Source organism: Lithobates pipiens, unplaced genomic scaffold (genome assembly GCF_037356315.1).
Source record: "Lithobates pipiens isolate NorthernLeopardFrog02 unplaced genomic scaffold, aLitPip1_a1.2 Scaffold_16, whole genome shotgun sequence".
Lineage (NCBI taxonomy): Eukaryota > Metazoa > Chordata > Amphibia > Anura > Ranidae > Lithobates > Lithobates pipiens.
Genome location: NW_027507748.1, coordinates 15,178,489 through 15,195,354, shown reverse-complemented (window position 1 = coordinate 15,195,354; position 16,866 = coordinate 15,178,489). Strand labels below are relative to the sequence as shown.

The following is a 16,866-nucleotide window of genomic DNA, read 5'->3' as shown; positions in this document are numbered from 1 at the left end:
CACTTACATATGACAGTGTATATTCCTTGAGATTACAATGCTTGCCAGTGTAGACCACCCCCCCCCCCCCCCTCAGATATGATGGATGGCCCCCACCCTTCCATTCCATTTGGAAGCACAGAACCCTTCACATATGGCAGTGTAGATCCCCTGAGACATGATGCCCCCCCTCCAGTGTAGACCACCCCCCCCCCCCCCCAGATATGGTGGCACAAACTATACCCTCCCCCACATATGACTTTGCAGATCACCTGAAATAATGCTTCCCCCAGCACAGATTGATCCCCTTTACATATGACAGCATGGATCTTCCTCAATATGGTGGCAGTGTGCACTATGTGACCCTCCCCTCTCTGAGATTTGGCAGCATAGGACCCTTACATATGACAGATCCCCTGGGATCAGATGCACTCCAAGTGCAGTCTCCCCTTTCCCTGTCCCCAGATATGGCAGCACAAACCTCCTCCTAATATATGACAGTGTGGATCCCCTGAGATTCCCCCCCAGTGTAGAACCCCCCCCCCCCCCAGATTTGGCGGCACAGACGCTCACATTCCATCACACGTACCTGAAGTTGGGGACTTGCAGCGATCCAGGTCCAGGGACACAGGGCTGTCTGTGAGTTCTTGTAGACCTGAAAGTAAAACATTCCCATTAGAGTAATAAGGATGTGAGTCGCAGCACTTTGAAGTGCCCCCCAGAGAACTCTTCTGCTCTGATGACTTTCATCACATAGTCCCCACCGCACTGCCTCCCCTGTACACAAGAAATCACTCTTTTCTTTTCAAACGTTTGCAGAAAATTACATAATGTACAGCTAAGCGCAATTATTTAGGTCTCGTCTCGGGGAGCAGGTCCTCTTCCAATGCTGGCAGATAAAAGCAAGCTGCAATAGATTTAAAAGGTGACATCAATTGGAGCTGAAAGCAGTAAACATTTATGACTCGCGGAAGATCAAACCTATTTGTTAGACATTGCAACTTGTGTTATTCGGGTGATAAAAACAAAACAAAAAAAAAAAGAAAACAGAAAACCCGCCTACAGTGTAAGAGGATGACTATTATCTGTGCTTTGTTCTCATACACTTCCTGTAGGATTGCAAGTAGTATGTTTAACTGATACTAATATTGTTGCAGCAAGCCATTCTGCTTTGGCTCTCATTGGGTCCTCGTGTGCCATGGCCCCACCTAAGACACCGTCTGGATTTTATGACCGGGACTGTTTTTAAATTTGTCTGCTAAGTAATTGGTTCACCATCTATTTGTAAGTGCTGGGCTTATCTTCAGATTTGGAAATCAGAAATACTATTTCATTGATTGATAATTTTGAGATAGAGATAGAGATGATAGAGATGATAGAGATAGATATAGAGATAGAGATGATAGAGACAGAGATAGAGATAGATATAGAGATAGAGATGATAGATAGAGATAGAGAGATATATATATAACATATACACACACAAACACACACACACACACACACACACACATGTATACACACACACTATATTGTCAAAGGTATTGGGACGCCTGCCTTTACATGGACATAAAGAGCTATAGCAGCTTCAAATCTTCTGGGAAGGCTGTCCACAAGGTCTATGAGAATATTTGACCACAGAGTCCTGGTCTCAACCCGATAGAACACCACTGGGATAAATTAGAGCGGAGACTGTCAGCCACGCCTTCCCGTCCAACATCGGTGCCTGACCTCATGAATGTGCTTCTGGAAGAATGGTCAAACATCCCCATAGCCACACTCCTAAACCTTGTGGACGGCCTTCCCAGAAGAGTTGAAGCTGTTATAGCTGCAAAGGGTGGGGCCAACTCAATACTGAACCCTACGGACCAAGACGACATTAAAGTTCATGTGCGTGTAAAAGAAAGGTCTCCCAATACTTTTGAAAATATAGTGCATATATGTAAAGAGCTGTGTAAATTGATGGTGCTATACAAGTACTTGTAATAAATAAATAAGACAATAATTTGCTTCTCCTGTGCTTGGCTCCTGGGCCTTGAGGCTGATCACCACTACAGGAGCCAGAAGAACTGTTGTCTGTTTTCTGTAAAGTCAGGGCTGTCTTTAAAGGCAGGGCAAAAGGGGCAGTTGCCCTGGGCCCTGTCATTGTTGGGGGCCCATACTTGCCAACTATTCCAGTTTAAATTCCCTTGTCCCTTGAAGTTTTAGTCCTGTGCTGTGTCCTGATATCTCAGTGTGAAGTTCTGGTACTAATGCTGCCCAGCTCTGCCCTATTGTTGTATACAAGTAACTCACCTGCCGACCCTGCGTTTACATGTAAATAACCGGCATTCATAAGTAAATAGCAGCAGCATTAGTAAATAAATAGATGCGGCCGGCGGCATTGATATGTAATATATAAAGGTGCATACAAAACTAGTGTTAAAATTCCAAATGACTAATTGGTTGCACGTGGCGCTATTACCTGTGTACCTTTCAGTAAACGTACCCTCACCTCCTCAGTGATCCTATCTCAAACCATAAATTGTGTGATCAATAACAAATTATATAAATATTTATCACTCAGTGAATACCCAAATTTACATTTAGATTACATATACAGTGACAAATATAAACAAATGTGAATATAGTCCATCCACCAAACAATATTTAAGAATATCCAGATTACAGAAAGTCTTTCTATAAATGCGTGAACAAATCTCCAGTGTTCAGATTCCTTTTTACAAGTGACTCCTTCACCACACCATCCGTGATTTATGATCCCCCCTTCGTGAAAACACTCACCGACTGATAAGCCTTACACTCTCGTGTGAGGCTAAAAGGGCTTTCAAAAAATCTCTCAAGATGAAATTCAGACACCAGCACATCCGATTTGATCTTCTCCACTTACGCACTTCATTGTATATATATATATACCTTCCCCAAGCTTTGGAATGAATTTTTCTGGAATTCCTTTTTCACTTAGGACAGTAAAATGCTGCCACAACCTCAGGACACAAGACCCAGAAACGGAGTACCATGGGACCTGCTCAGAAGCAGAGAACCTGTGACTGTACACAGCACTGACTGAGGAACACCCACCACACCGCCCATATACAAAGGACAGGAGGAGTACAGACAACCCTGGACGTACACTGCTTCTCCCAACGCAGACGCGTTTACTGAAAGGTACACAGGTAATAGCGCCACGTGCAACCAATTAGTCATTTGGAATTTTAACACTAGTTTTGTATGCACCTTTATATATTTGATAGTTTATGGTAAGTGGCAGCTAAGGTGTAAAATTTGGGTCATCTGTAGCGCTGTGACGATACACTAGGTAAAGGGCTTGTGGGGTGTGTATCTTTAAAATAATATGGCATTGATATGTAAATAAAGGCAGCATTCATATGAATATCATGGTCCCCTGCAGTGAGGTGATGATGTGCTGTAACCTCTAGCAACCAATCAGTGAGCCATAATGTGTGCTGTAACCTCTAGCAACCAGCCAGTAAGCAGTAATGAAATGCTGTAACTGCTGAAAAACAATCAAAATGTCTGCCTGATCTGATACAGTAAACTGATTTTGACTCTAGCTGCTATTTATTGTGTGTCTCAGAGCAGGTGGAGAGTGAAATTGCATGGGGGGGGGGCAAGAAAATTTTTGCCCAGGGTCCAATCAATATTAAAGACGGCCCTGTGTAAAGTGCAGCACAAAAAAATACACAATAGTACAGATCTGGGATGCCATAAAAGTTCATGTGTGAGTAAAGGCAGGCATCTCAATACATTTGACAATATGGTGTATATGTGCGTGTCTGCATAATATTATATATATATATATATATATATATATATATATATATATATATATTTATTATAAAACAGAGAGAGAGAGAGAGAGAGAGAGAGAGCGATAGATCTTCATTGCAGACCCTGATGAGGATTCTTTGAAACGCGTTGAGCTCTTCTCACATGGCCAACTATTATATTGGAATCTAGGTATATTGACATTGATGTGGGAACATGGAGAATGTATAAAGATTTGGTGATCAAATGTAACAAGGTATCTGCCATGAAAAGTCCCATATTTTCCAAGATGTTGTATTGTGGATAGTCCAAGGGATGTTGGCACCATTGTAAATATACCCATTACTTCTTGTACAAATAAGGTTTTCCATCCTAAAACAGGAATGTTTTCCCTATGTGGACTAGACTATGGACAGTTGAGAACCTGCGGTATCATGACAACGATGGACAGTTAGAACAGGATCTACCCCAGAGCTTGCCTCCCTCCCCACTGGGTTGAAATAAAAAAAAATCTGTTATGCCCCGTACACGCGGTCGGATTTTCCGACAGAAAATATTCGATGGGAGCTTGTTGTTGGAAATTCTGTCCGTGTGTTGGCTCCATCATTTTCCATCGGAATTTCCGACATCTAGATCTCAAATTTTCCGACAACGGAAATTTCCGATCGCGTGTACACAATTCCCGAAGCACGAAGTTCTAGGCTTGCTCGGAATCATCAGAAGAGCTGCACTGGCTATTGAACTTTAAATTTTCTCGGCTCGTAGTACGTCACCGCGTTCTTGACGTTCGGAATTTCCGACAACATTTGTGTGACCGTGTGTATGCAAGACAAGTTTGAGCCAACATCCGTCGGGGGAAAAAAAAAACCATGGATTTTGTTGTCGGAATGTCCGATCGTGTATACGCGGCATTAGTGTGTACTAGGCATCCCTTACTGTATCCAAAATAATCAGTTTTGGCTTTTAGATATACCGTATTTATCGGCGTATAACACACACTTTTTTCCCCTTAAAATCAGGGGAAAATCGCCGGTGCGTGTTATACGCCGATCCCCCGCGTTTTTTGTGCGATTCTTGAGCCCTGGGCGGCTTTTAGCCGCCTTCGGCCCTTCTCGCGGCTTTCGGCCGTTCTCATCAGCTTTTGGCCGTACTCGGCGGCTTTTGCCCGCTTTCGGCCTTTCTCGGCGGCCTAAAACCACGAGAAAGGCTGAGAGCGGGCGAAAGCTGATGAGAACGGCCGAAAGCCGCCGAGAACTGCTGAAGGTTGGCCGAAAGCCACCGAGATCAGCCGAAAACCGCGAGAAGGGCCGAAGGCGGCCGAGAACTACTGGGCGCTGCTGAGATACACAGGACATCTCGGCGGAGCCATTTTTAAAATCGGAAATGAACACTGACAAGGGGACAATGATGCACAAGGCTGCATTACAAGGCTGCAATGATGGACAGGCTGCATGACAAGGCTGCAATGATGGGCAGGCTGCATGACAAGGCTGCAATGATGGGCAGGCTGCATGACAAGGCTGCAATGATGGGCAGGCTGCATGACAAGGTTGCAATGATGGGCAGGCTGCATGACAAGGCTGCAATGATGGGCAGGCTGCATGACAAGGCTGCAATGATGGGCAGACTGCATGACAAGGCTGCAATGATGGACAGGCTGCATGACAAGGCTGCAATGACGGATAGGCTGCATGACAAAGCTGCAATGATGCACAGGCTGCATGACAAGGCTGCAATGATGCACAGGCTGCATGACAAGGCTGCAATGACGGACAGGTTGCAATGACGGACAGGCTGCATGACAAGGCTGCAATGACGCACAGGCTGCATGACAAAGCTGCAATGACGCACAGGCTGCATGACAAGGCTGCAATGACGGACAGGCTGCATGACAAGGCTGCAATGACGGACAGGCTGCATGACAAGGCTGCAATGACGGACAGGCTGCATGACAAGGCTGCAATGACGGACAGGCTGCATGACAAGGCTGCAATGACGGACAGGCTGCATGACAAGGCTGCAAATAACACTGATAAGGCTGCATTGATAGGCATTTAAATGTAAGTTTTTTTTCATTAAATTTCCCTCCTAAAAGTTTTTTTCCTTAAAATTCCCTCCTAAACTTGGGGTGCGTGTTATACGCCGATAAATACGGTACTTTAAAACGTTTGACGGGAGACCGTCTTGCAGGAAGAGAAGGGGTGGGACAGAATAGGTGATAAGGTCAGATCACAAAGGACGATACGAGACTTGTATACAAAGTACAACGTTTATATCAGCACAGACATCACCCATAAAACAAGTCACAAACAGGTCACACTGTATACACATAATTATCCTGCTAAATACGGCAGACACATTTCTGTTGTGGCATCACTGTGCAGTCTAGTACAACGTTCACAAAACAACAACAAAACAACAACAAGCCAGCAGACTGCCAGCTGAGCTCCATACGTTCCATAAGCCGACAAAAGAAGAACCCATGCAGGAGAAATGTGTTTGAGAAAAAAGATATAAGGAAAACACAAGCACCAAGCTCTGCCGCCTGAGAACTTACTCTGATAGGAAGTTCGGATCCGTTTCGTTAAATCTGGGTAAAAATTAGACAGGCCACGCATGCAAAAGTTGTCTGTGGAGCATGCCAGAACATCAGCAGATCAGCAGCAGCAGCAGGCAGAGGGAAGAAAGAAAAACAAAAGGTCTACGGTGAAAGAACGTGACGTTCATAGCGGGCCGAGGTGACCACCCACCACCAGCATGACAACCATCAGGTAACAGATCTTTGAGGAACAACAGTGTGGATGCCAACAGTCGGACAGTTGAAGTTGCAAGTGAATCATCATGCATTCAATGACAAAAACAACCCCATGAAAGGGTCACTCTGGCCAAACATTTATTCCAATTCTCGGTAGATGCCAAAGAGTAATGCCGCGTACACACGATCGGAATTTTCGGGCAGACCGATGCTTTTTCATCGGAAAATGAGACCGTGTGTAGGCTCCATCGGAAATTTAGCTGGCCGAATTCCCGCCAGTAAAAATTTGATAGCATGTTCTCAATTTTCCTGATGGAAATTCCGATCGTATGTATGCAATTCCGACGCGCAAATACTCACGCATGCTCAGATTCAACTACGAGACGGAAGCTATTGGATACTGGGTATTGAACTTCCTATTTCTAGGACGTGTTGTACGTCCCCGTGTTCTCGTTGGTCGGAATTTGGTGTGACCGTGTGTAGGCAAGACAGCTTGAGCGTTACCGACGGGGAAAACCATCAGAACTTCCGATCGTGTGTACGCGGCATTACTGTAAATAACCTTATGTCTCTACTGGTCTCCAGTGATGAGGTGTTTGTGCTTGGGTTGCAGGGTCAGCTCACCTGCTGTGGCCATTATTAGGATGTCACACACTTCCTATTGGATGTATAATTTATCTTACATTAGGGGGCCTGCAACAGAAGAAGTAGTGGGAACGCCTAAAGGCTGATACAAGCACATGAAAATAAAACAGGAAGGAGGACAGTGAGATCTCTCCAGTGAAGCCCCCCCAAAACTAAGAAGAGTCCTCCAGTGTGAACATTTGGCCAAGCTGTGGCAATTTAAGTATTTTCATATGCTTAATGAACAATAAATAAACTCTACACTAAACTGAACTCTGCAGCTGCAGGCACTGTGGATCGATTAATCCTCAAAATCCACAGCTGAAGCACTAAATCCGTTCAAGTCTAAGGCTGGATTCACACCTATTCAATTTTAGTGCTTTTTGCATTTGACAGGTTTGCACTACAGTCCATATAACATGGTTTCCTATGGGACACGTTCTGTAGTGCAAATCTGCAAAATGCAAAAAGCACTAAAAATGCCATAGGTGTGAATCCAGCCTAAAGTCCCGTACACACGATACGAAAATCAGATGGAAAAATTTGTACAACGAGCTGTCTGCCGATTTTTGGATCGTTGGTACGGTGCTTTTCGACAGCCGATTTCGTGCTTTTTTTTTCCCCGTCAGCTGATTTCGCTTTTATTTTTTTTTGACAGCCGATTTTTCTGTTTTTTTCGTCAGCCGATTTCGCTTTTTTTTTTTTTTTCGGCAGTTGATTTCAAAAGCTGGATGTGCAGACTATAACATTTTTATCGGAATGTGAACGTCCGATTTTCGTTTCATTAGTACGGTTTTCGTATGAAAAAAAAATCCAGAAGAGCAAGACTGCACATGCTCAGTAACGAAAGAATACACAAAAAAACTATTCAACGTGTTACGTCGTACAAAAATTCCGTACTGCGAGTAACCTCTTCACTTTCGACATGAGACACAAAAATCGGACGTTCGGTCGTCCGAAAAATCGAATGCCGCGTACACACGATCGAAATTTCGGCCAGAAAAAGACCGATGATAGCTTTTCATCGGAAAAATGCGACCGCATATAGGCTCCATCGGAATTTAGCTGGCCGAATTCCTGCCAGCAAAAATTTGAGAGCATGTTCTCAATTTTCCCAACGGAAAAACTTTCTATCAGAAATTCCAATCGTGTGTATGCAATTCCAACGTGCAAAAACTTACGCATGCTCAGATTCAACTACGAGACGGAAACTATTGGCTACTGGGTATTAAACTTCCTTTTTCTAGTCCCATTGTATGTGTTGTACCTTACCACGTTCTAAACGATCGTAAATTGGTGTGACCGTGTGTAGGCAAGACAGCTTGAGCGGAATTCCATCGGGAAAACCATCAGACCCTTTTTTCCGACCATAATTCCGATCGTGTGTATGCGGCATTAGCGTGTCTACGAGGCTTTACTCTTTGCAGCTCAGCCTGTCATTCCCCCGCAAATAGTTTTCCACATCGCTTCAGGGAAGATCCCAGACCGCAAGGTTGTCAGCCTGGGCCATCATCTGTCATAGCTATTTTGAGAAGTTTCAATCACATATCTGCACTACAAAGCCGGCCACAGACGGAGCGAAAATCGTTTGAATCTCTCCCGCGGAGCCATTGTGTTCTCCCATTGAGGGGGCAAGGGGGAACCATCTCCCTGCCGGGAGAACACATTGACTACTGCTAGCAGCTCTAATAGTATAATATTATACTATTACTATATATAATATATATATATATATATATATATATATATATATATATATATATATAAAAAATAGTATTTAAAAACCAACAGGGTGGTTGTACCCAAATTGATCGATCAATCAACTTGGGTCCGTTCAGCCTGCCAATACATGCTGGTCCCTACTTAACCGGCCGAGATTCGAACCAGCTATGACTGGCTTATTGGAACCTGAAGGAGATAAAGTCAGTACTGCAAGCTTTCTTACCACTAAAGTGTATGTCCAGCCAAATTTTATATATTTTTTAAATTTTAGGCAAGCAGGAGGCATTTTCAAGAGGTAATTTATGGCAGCCAATGGTTGTCAGCCAGTACAGCCTTCCTTTAGTATAATGCGTGACCAAGCCACTTCTGTTATAAATAAATGGCCTGTGCCTTACTAGGCTATATTAATAGTTAAGAAGTGTATTTTAACATATTTTTTTCATTGAGAACAGTTTCTTTTTAATTTTTAGCTATTCATGCTCGGCCATCACATTAAATCCACACTGATCTTCCCAAAGACAAAATAAATATACATAAACATGAAGTAGAAACATGTAATGCAGGCAAGCTGTAAAAAGAACCATTGAACCACCGACTGCACCAATATGAGTGAAGTCATCTCCAGGAGATCCAATCATATCTTTACATCATCTCACATTCCTGGTCAAAGGAGGTCATCTACAGAGTGCGGCCAGGGACACACATGTACGCTTGGATGACTGAAGCATGGATGTCTATGCCACCAGTATTCTAAAGAACAATTACTTAGCAGTCAATAGGTGTCTTGACACATGTCATGCAGATTGGATTCAGGTGTCTGTGCTACCTGCGAAGATATAAATGTTGGGATTTGTTCCTAACAAGTCTTGTGGTGACAATTTTGTGGGACGGTCCTGCTCTAGTATGACTTTACCATGGTTACCAAAGTCATGGTTTGACCAGTTTGGTGTTGAGGAACTGGAGTGTCCTGTACAGAGCCTTGAATTTATCCCTACAGATTACCCTTTGGGATGAATTAGAACAGCTTTTCTCAACCTTCTCAACATGGAGGAACCCTTAAAATAGTTCCCCGATCCCAGGGAACCCCCTGCTAAAAATTAGAAATCTACAACTCATGATACATTAGTGTGATGGTCAGTGGGAAGAATGGTCCTTACACTTGTGGTCATTGGGAAGAATTACCTCCTAAGCCCTTGTACACACGGTCGGAGATTCCGACAACCAAATCCGTCTGAGTAATTCCGAACTGATTAATTCCGGAAGAGGTCCGGAAGTGATGTTGCATACACACGATCGGACAAAGTTGTCCGAAAATCCGATTGTACATAACGTGATGACGTTATTTCGTTACGACGGGACTACATTCAGGCTAGTAGCCAATAGCTTTGGTCTAGGAATTTGATCTGAGCATGCGTGGCACTTTGTCCGTCGGAGAAGGCTACACATGATCGGAGTATGTCCGATAGGAGCATTTTGTCTGCAAATTTTACCGGCAAGTTGGAAAAGTTGGTCCGTCGGATCTTCCGACGGAAACAACCGGACGGAGACCACACACAGTCGGAATATCCGACAAAACGGTCCGATAGGAAACATTCTGTCGGAATCTCTGACCGTGTGTACAAGGGCTTACAGATAGCTAAAAAGATCAATGGTGTCACTGGGAACTTATCTGAGAGGCAGAAATTACCAATGCTGAAGGAACCCCTAGCAACCTCTGGAGGAACCATAGGGTTCCCACGGAACCCTGGTTGAGAAACACTGAATTAGAACTTGCGAGTCAAGTCTTCTTATCCAACATCAGTACCCGACCTCACAAATGGGTAAAAATTCCCGCAGACACTCCAAAGTCTTGTGAAAAGTCTTCGCAGAAGAGTGAAGGATGTTAAAGTCACAAAGACGGGAGTATTCCATATTAACGCTCATGGTTTTGAAATTGGATACCCAACCCACTGGAAAATCCAATTGCTTTTCAAAATACTTCTTGGTCGCTACTCCTACAATATATCCCACTGGGAGTTGACACGAAAAAATAGAGACCAGATGGTACCTCACACTCCCCTTCACATAGCCCAATTCTCTCGGTCAGGATCTCCCCATTGCTGCTGTGGCTGTTGCCAAACTGGCAACTTACTACACATATTTTGGACATGTAAGAACTTAAGCTTCTGGAGGAGCATGTTCCATCTTCTCTCCAGTGTCACAGGAATTCTTACCCCAAACCAGCCCTAGTTATTTTGAACATAGGCAATGATGAATTCCCCCCCCCCCCAGTTCCAGAAGGTGGTATCCACTATACTACTTGTTTATAGACTTGTCATAACGAGACATTGGATGGCGCCAAACCTGACAGAAGTTATGCCAATTGTATAATCCACATTACTCCCCTGAAAAACTATTAGCTTTAAGGAATTCACTGACACCATTTGAAAAGGCTTGGCTCGCCATAAATAACTAATGCTTATTATATTTTGACATTCTGTTGCAGTTGCTGTATTGTATAGTATTATGACTTGGGATACTACTGCACTACCTGCATTTGCAGGACTTTGTATTTCTTTAAAACTGTAATAAAACTGCTTACGCAGCTGTGAGAACAGATTGATCGGCTGTGTTTGATCACTCGGTTCTTAGTGTTAGCCCTTGTACACACGGTCGGATATTCCGACGGAATGTGTGCTATCGGACCGTTTTGTCGGATAATCCGACTGTGTGTGGTCTACATCGGACTGTTTCCGTCGGAGTATCCGACGGACCAAGTTTTCCAACTTGTCCGTAAAATTTTCAGACAAAATGCTCCGATCGGACATACTCCGATCATGTGTAGCCTACTCCGACGGACAAAGTGCCACGCATGCTCAGATCAAATTCCTAGACCAAAGCTATTGGCTACTAGCCTGAACGTAGTCCCATTCTAACGAAATAACGTCATCACGTTATGTACAATCGGATTTTCCGACAACTTTGTCTGACCGTGTGTAAAATCCGCCGGACAAAATCCAACGGATTTGGTTGGCAGAATGTCCGACCGTGTGTACAAGGGCTTAGAGCTGGCAGGGGACAGACGCAGCACCGGACTGATGCTGCATCCACCTACGTATGTATGACTCAACAACAACAAGTTTTTTCCCCCCCCCCATACATCTCTTTTAAGAACGAACCTACAGTATCTCACAAAAGTGAGTACAACCCTGACATTTTTGTAAATATTTTATTATACCTTTTCATGTGGCAACACTGAAGAAATAGACCAGACAGTACCACTCTGAGGCGATACAAAATTGTCTAAGCCCTTCTACACATGGTCGGAGATTCCGACTACCAAATCCGTCAGAGTAATTCCGACGGATTAATTCCGGAAGAGATCCGGAAGTGATGTTGCATACACACGGTCGGACAAAGCCCCTTGTACACACGGTCGGAGATTCCGACAACCAAATCCGTCGGATTTTGTCCGTCGCGTTTTGTCCGACGGATCTTGTCCAAAACTGTTGCATACACACGGTCGGACAAAGTTGTCGGAAAATCCGATCTTTCAGAACGTGATGACGTAATTTCGTTACGATTCAGGCTAGTAGCCAACAGCTTTGATGTAGGAATTTGATCTGAGCATGCGTGGCACTTTGTCCGATCGGAATTCTCTACACATGATCGGAGTATGTCCGATCGGAGCATTTTGTCGGAAAATATTTCCGGCAAGTTGGAAAAGTTGGTCCGACGGATATTCCGACGGAAACAGTCCGATGCATACCACACACAGTCGGAATATCCGACAAAACGCTCCGATCGTGTGTAGAAGGGCTAAGTTGACGGAAAATCCGATTGTACATAACGTGATGACGTTATTTCGTTAGACGGGACTACGTTCAGGCTAGTAGCCAATAGCTTTGTTCTAGGAATTTGATCTGAGCACGCGTGGCACTTTGTCCGTCGGAGTAGGCTACACACGATCGGAGTATGTCCGATAGGAGCATTTTGTGGGAAAATTTTACCGGCAAGTTGGAAAACTTGGTCCGTCGGATATTCCGACGGAAACAGTCCGATGCAGACCACACACAGTCGGAATATCCGACAAAACGGTCCGATAGGACACATTCCGTCGCAATCTCCGACCGTGTGTACAAGTGCTTATGAACACTGAAGAAATTACACTTTGCTACAATGTAAAGTAGTGAGTGTACAGCTTGCATAACAGTGTGTTCTATCTTTTCAGTGTTGTCACATGAAAAGATAGAAGAAAAAAGATTTACAAAAAATGTGAAGGGTGTACTCACTTTTGTGAGATACTTTATATGTAAAGCACTGTGTAAATGGACGGCGCTATACAAGTACCTGTAATAAATATAGAAAAGACAATACTTTGCTTCTCCTGTGCTTGGCTCCCGGGGCCTCAAGGCTGATCGCCACTACAGGAGCCAGAAGAACCGTTGTCTGCTTTCTGTAAAGTGCAGCAAAAAAAAAAAAAATACACAATGGTACAGATCTGGGAAGTACAATGCTGGCTTCCTGAAATGTTCTACATTATCTGGGCTGCGTTTCCTGGCCTCTAATTAAAGCTGAATTTTCCTAGACAGATCTAATCAGCCTGCAGAGAATCTTGCGTCCTGCAGCCTCTTCTGTCCATGACATGAAGCAGATCTGACTGGAAGTCGCATAAGCACAGGACCATGATTGAAGAATTCATCCTCATTCTGATTGTTTTTTTTTTTTTTTTTCTCGTTCTGTTTTTTTATTTTATTTTCTCTTTCACAGCCAGAGACAGTGGAAAGGTTGCCCGCGGCTCGGAGCCAGGCACCTCTGACCTGATAGGATTCATGCGTTTTTCAGTTCACGTGTCAGGAAGATGGCTCTGGGCTGAGCGCAGCAAGACCTAAGAGTCCGATTAACAGAAAACCCAGAGAGATTTATGGCCTATTCTGCTGGAGGAAGCCCGAGCCTTCACTGTGCTGCGGGATACGACTCCTCCTGGTTCAACGCAGATTAACAAGAGGCATTCATCCGAGTGTTTACATGGAAATATGTGCAAATACCAGAACAATACGATGATGGGCATTGCCCTATTGCCGGGTGGTTTCATCCATTCTCTTCTAACTGCTTAACCGCTTAAAGTGATTGTAAAGCTTCGAGTTAAAAACAAAACAAAAAAAAAAACATGTTATACTTACCTCCACTGTGCAGTTCGTTTTGCAGAGAGTGGCCCCGAACCTCCTCTTCTGGGGTCCCTCGGCTGGTAGCTCCTCCCGTATAACCCCCTAGAAAAAGTGCTTTCCTGGTGGGGGTGTTACCTCGCGGGCACGCTCCAGAGTCCAGCATTTGCGTCCATAGACGCAGAATGCCGGACTCGGCCCCGCCTTCCCCCGGTGCCGCGTCATTGGATTTGATTGACAGCAGCCGGAGTCAATGGCTGCGCTGCTATCAATCTATCCAATCAAGAGCTGAGAACCCCCAGGCAGAGAGAGGGAGAGAGAGAGAGAGAGAGAGAGAGAGAGAGAGAGAGAGAGAGAGAGAGGGAGAGGGAGAGGGAGAGGGAGAGGGAGAGGGAGAGGGAGAGGAGAGAGAGAGCGCGTCTCTGCTAGAGCTGCACGATTAATCGTCAAGAATCGCTATCGCGATTTATTTTTTCCCTGTTGCGATCTTGACAAAAGTGTTTCAGGATTCTGTCTATGCAAAATAATTTTCTTTGCTCCGCTGAAGGCACAGCCCTCAAAAGAAAGGTAGAAAAAAAATCTGGGCAGTCTGCCAAGAATCACAACATTCTTTAGCAGTGGAACTTTAAGTATAAACATTGTAACAATTTGTCAATGGAATAGACCAGGGATATGCAATTAGCGGACGTCCAGCGGTTGCAGAACTACAATTCCCATGAGGCATAGCAAGACTCTGAGAGCCACAAGCATGACACCCAGAGGCAGAGGCATGATGGGACTTGTAGTTTTGCAACAGCTGGAGGTCCGGGAATTGCTTATCCCTGGAATAGACTTTGGTGTGTAAATGAAGAAAGTTTAACCAATTAAACACTAAACCTTTTTCTGACATTTGTTGGTTTCAAGTAAAAAAATTATTATTTTTTTGCTAGAAAATTACCCCCAAATATTATACATATATTTTTTTTTTAGTAGAGACCCTAGAGAATAAAATGGTGATTGTTGCAATATTTTATGTCACACTGTATTTGAGCAGCAGTCTTTCAAATGCAATTTAAAAAAAAAAAAAAAAAATACTTTAATAAATAAAAAAAATAAAAAAATAACTGGAAAAGTTAACCCAATTTTTTTTGTATAATGTGAAAGATTTTATGTCGCGAGAATGGTGATCTTTTTATTCTAAGCAAAAAAATCGTGATTCTTATTTTGGCCAGAATCGTGCAGCTCTAATCTCCGCCAGGGCTCAGGTAAGTAAACTGGGGGTCTGGAGGGCCGGTCACTGCCAGGTGTTCTTTCACCTTAATGCAAGGATGCATTAACCACTTAAGCCCCGGACCAATTTGCAGCCAAAGGACCAAGCCCCTTTTTGCGATTCGGGGACTGCGTCGCTTTAACTGACAATTGCGCGGTCGTGCGACGTGGCTCCCAAACAAGATTGGTGTCCTTTTTTTCCCCACAAATAGAGCTTTCTTTTGGTAGTATTTGATCACCTCTGAGGTTTCTATTTTTTGCGCTATAAACAAAAATAGAGCGACAATTTTTAAAAAAATTCAATATTTTTTACTTTTTGCTATAATAAATATCCCCCAAAAATATATAAAAAAAAATCAATTTTTTTTCCTCAGTTTAGGCCGACATGTATTCTTCTACATATTTTTGTTAAAAAAAATTAAATAAAAATAAAATCGCAATAAGCATATATTGATTGGTTTGCGCAAAAGTTATAGTGTCTACAAAATAGGGGCTAGATTTATGGCATTTTTTATTATAATTTTTTTTTTTAATTAGTGATGGCGGCGATCTGCGATTTTTTTTTTTATTGTGACTGAGACATTATGGCGGACACATCGGACACTTTTGACACTATTTTGGGACCACTGTCATTTATACAGCAATCAGTGCTATAAAAATGCACCGATTACTGTGTAAATGACACTGGCAGGGAAGGGGTTAAAAACTATGGGGACGATGAAGGGGTTAAGTGTGTCCTAGGGAGTGAGTCTAAAGGCCCGTACACACGATCGGACTTTTTGACAACAAACATGCAAATTAGCTGTTTTGGAGCAACATCCGACCCGTGTGTACGCTCGGACAAACTTTTTTCGGTTTTCATCTGACTTTTGTTGGCTGTGCGAACGGACAAACTTTCTGCCAACAAAAGTCCAATGGAGCAAAGTCCGATCGTGTGTACAGAAAACCATCGGACTTTTGTACAAAGTACAAACACGCCATGCTCAGAACCAATGCAAAAGATCAGACAACAATACAGAAGTTGACCAAAGGTGGCGGTAAAGAGCAGAAAAACCCACATGATTTGGTGAAAGTTGGCTGAAAAAGTCCTGCCGTGTGTATGCAATACAAGTTCACGGCCGACGCCCTTTGTACAAAAATCCACGGGAAAGTTTGTACAAAGTCCGATCGTGTGTATAAGGCTTAACTGTGGGGGGGATGGGCTACCACTCACATGGCAGCGGTCACTGCTCCCGATCACAGGGAGCAGTGATCTCTGTCACGACACAAGGTAAAACGGGGGAAATGCCTTGTTTACATAGGCATCTCCCCGTTCCGTGACACGATCGCCGGGAGACCGGCGGACATCGAGTCCGTGGGTCCAGCAGGCACAGTCACGCTGTACGCGGCGCGCGCCCGCTAGCCCTGCCAACTAAAGGAGACATACAGGTACGCCCATTTGCCCACCACTGCCGACATATATCAGCATGCAAGTGGTTAATGTTCCTGTGTCTACTGTGCACAACATCGTTAGGAAGTCTAGAGCCCATGGCACTGTAATTAATCTCTCTGGACGTGGACGAAAGAGTACAATTGATCAAAGATTGCAACGAAGGATTGTTCGAA

General features: G+C 43.9%; 1 protein-coding gene across 8 annotated transcripts in view; it reads right to left on the bottom strand.

Moving 5' to 3' along the window:
* Nucleotides 1-16,866, bottom strand: part of STXBP5L (syntaxin binding protein 5L) — a 508,429-nt gene that overhangs the window by 121,439 nt on the left and 370,124 nt on the right. For 4 of the 8 annotated variants that reach the window (XM_077479605.1, XM_077479606.1, XM_077479608.1 and 1 more), the window contains exons 19-20: nt 6,326-6,397; nt 569-634 (exon numbers count right to left, since the gene is read on the bottom strand). In XM_077479605.1, the coding sequence (XP_077335731.1) occupies nt 569-634; nt 6,326-6,397 (138 nt within the window). The remainder of the gene's footprint in view (nt 1-568; nt 635-6,325; nt 6,398-16,866) is intronic. The other 4 variants (XM_077479607.1, XM_077479611.1, XM_077479609.1 and 1 more) reach the window with 1 other exon arrangement.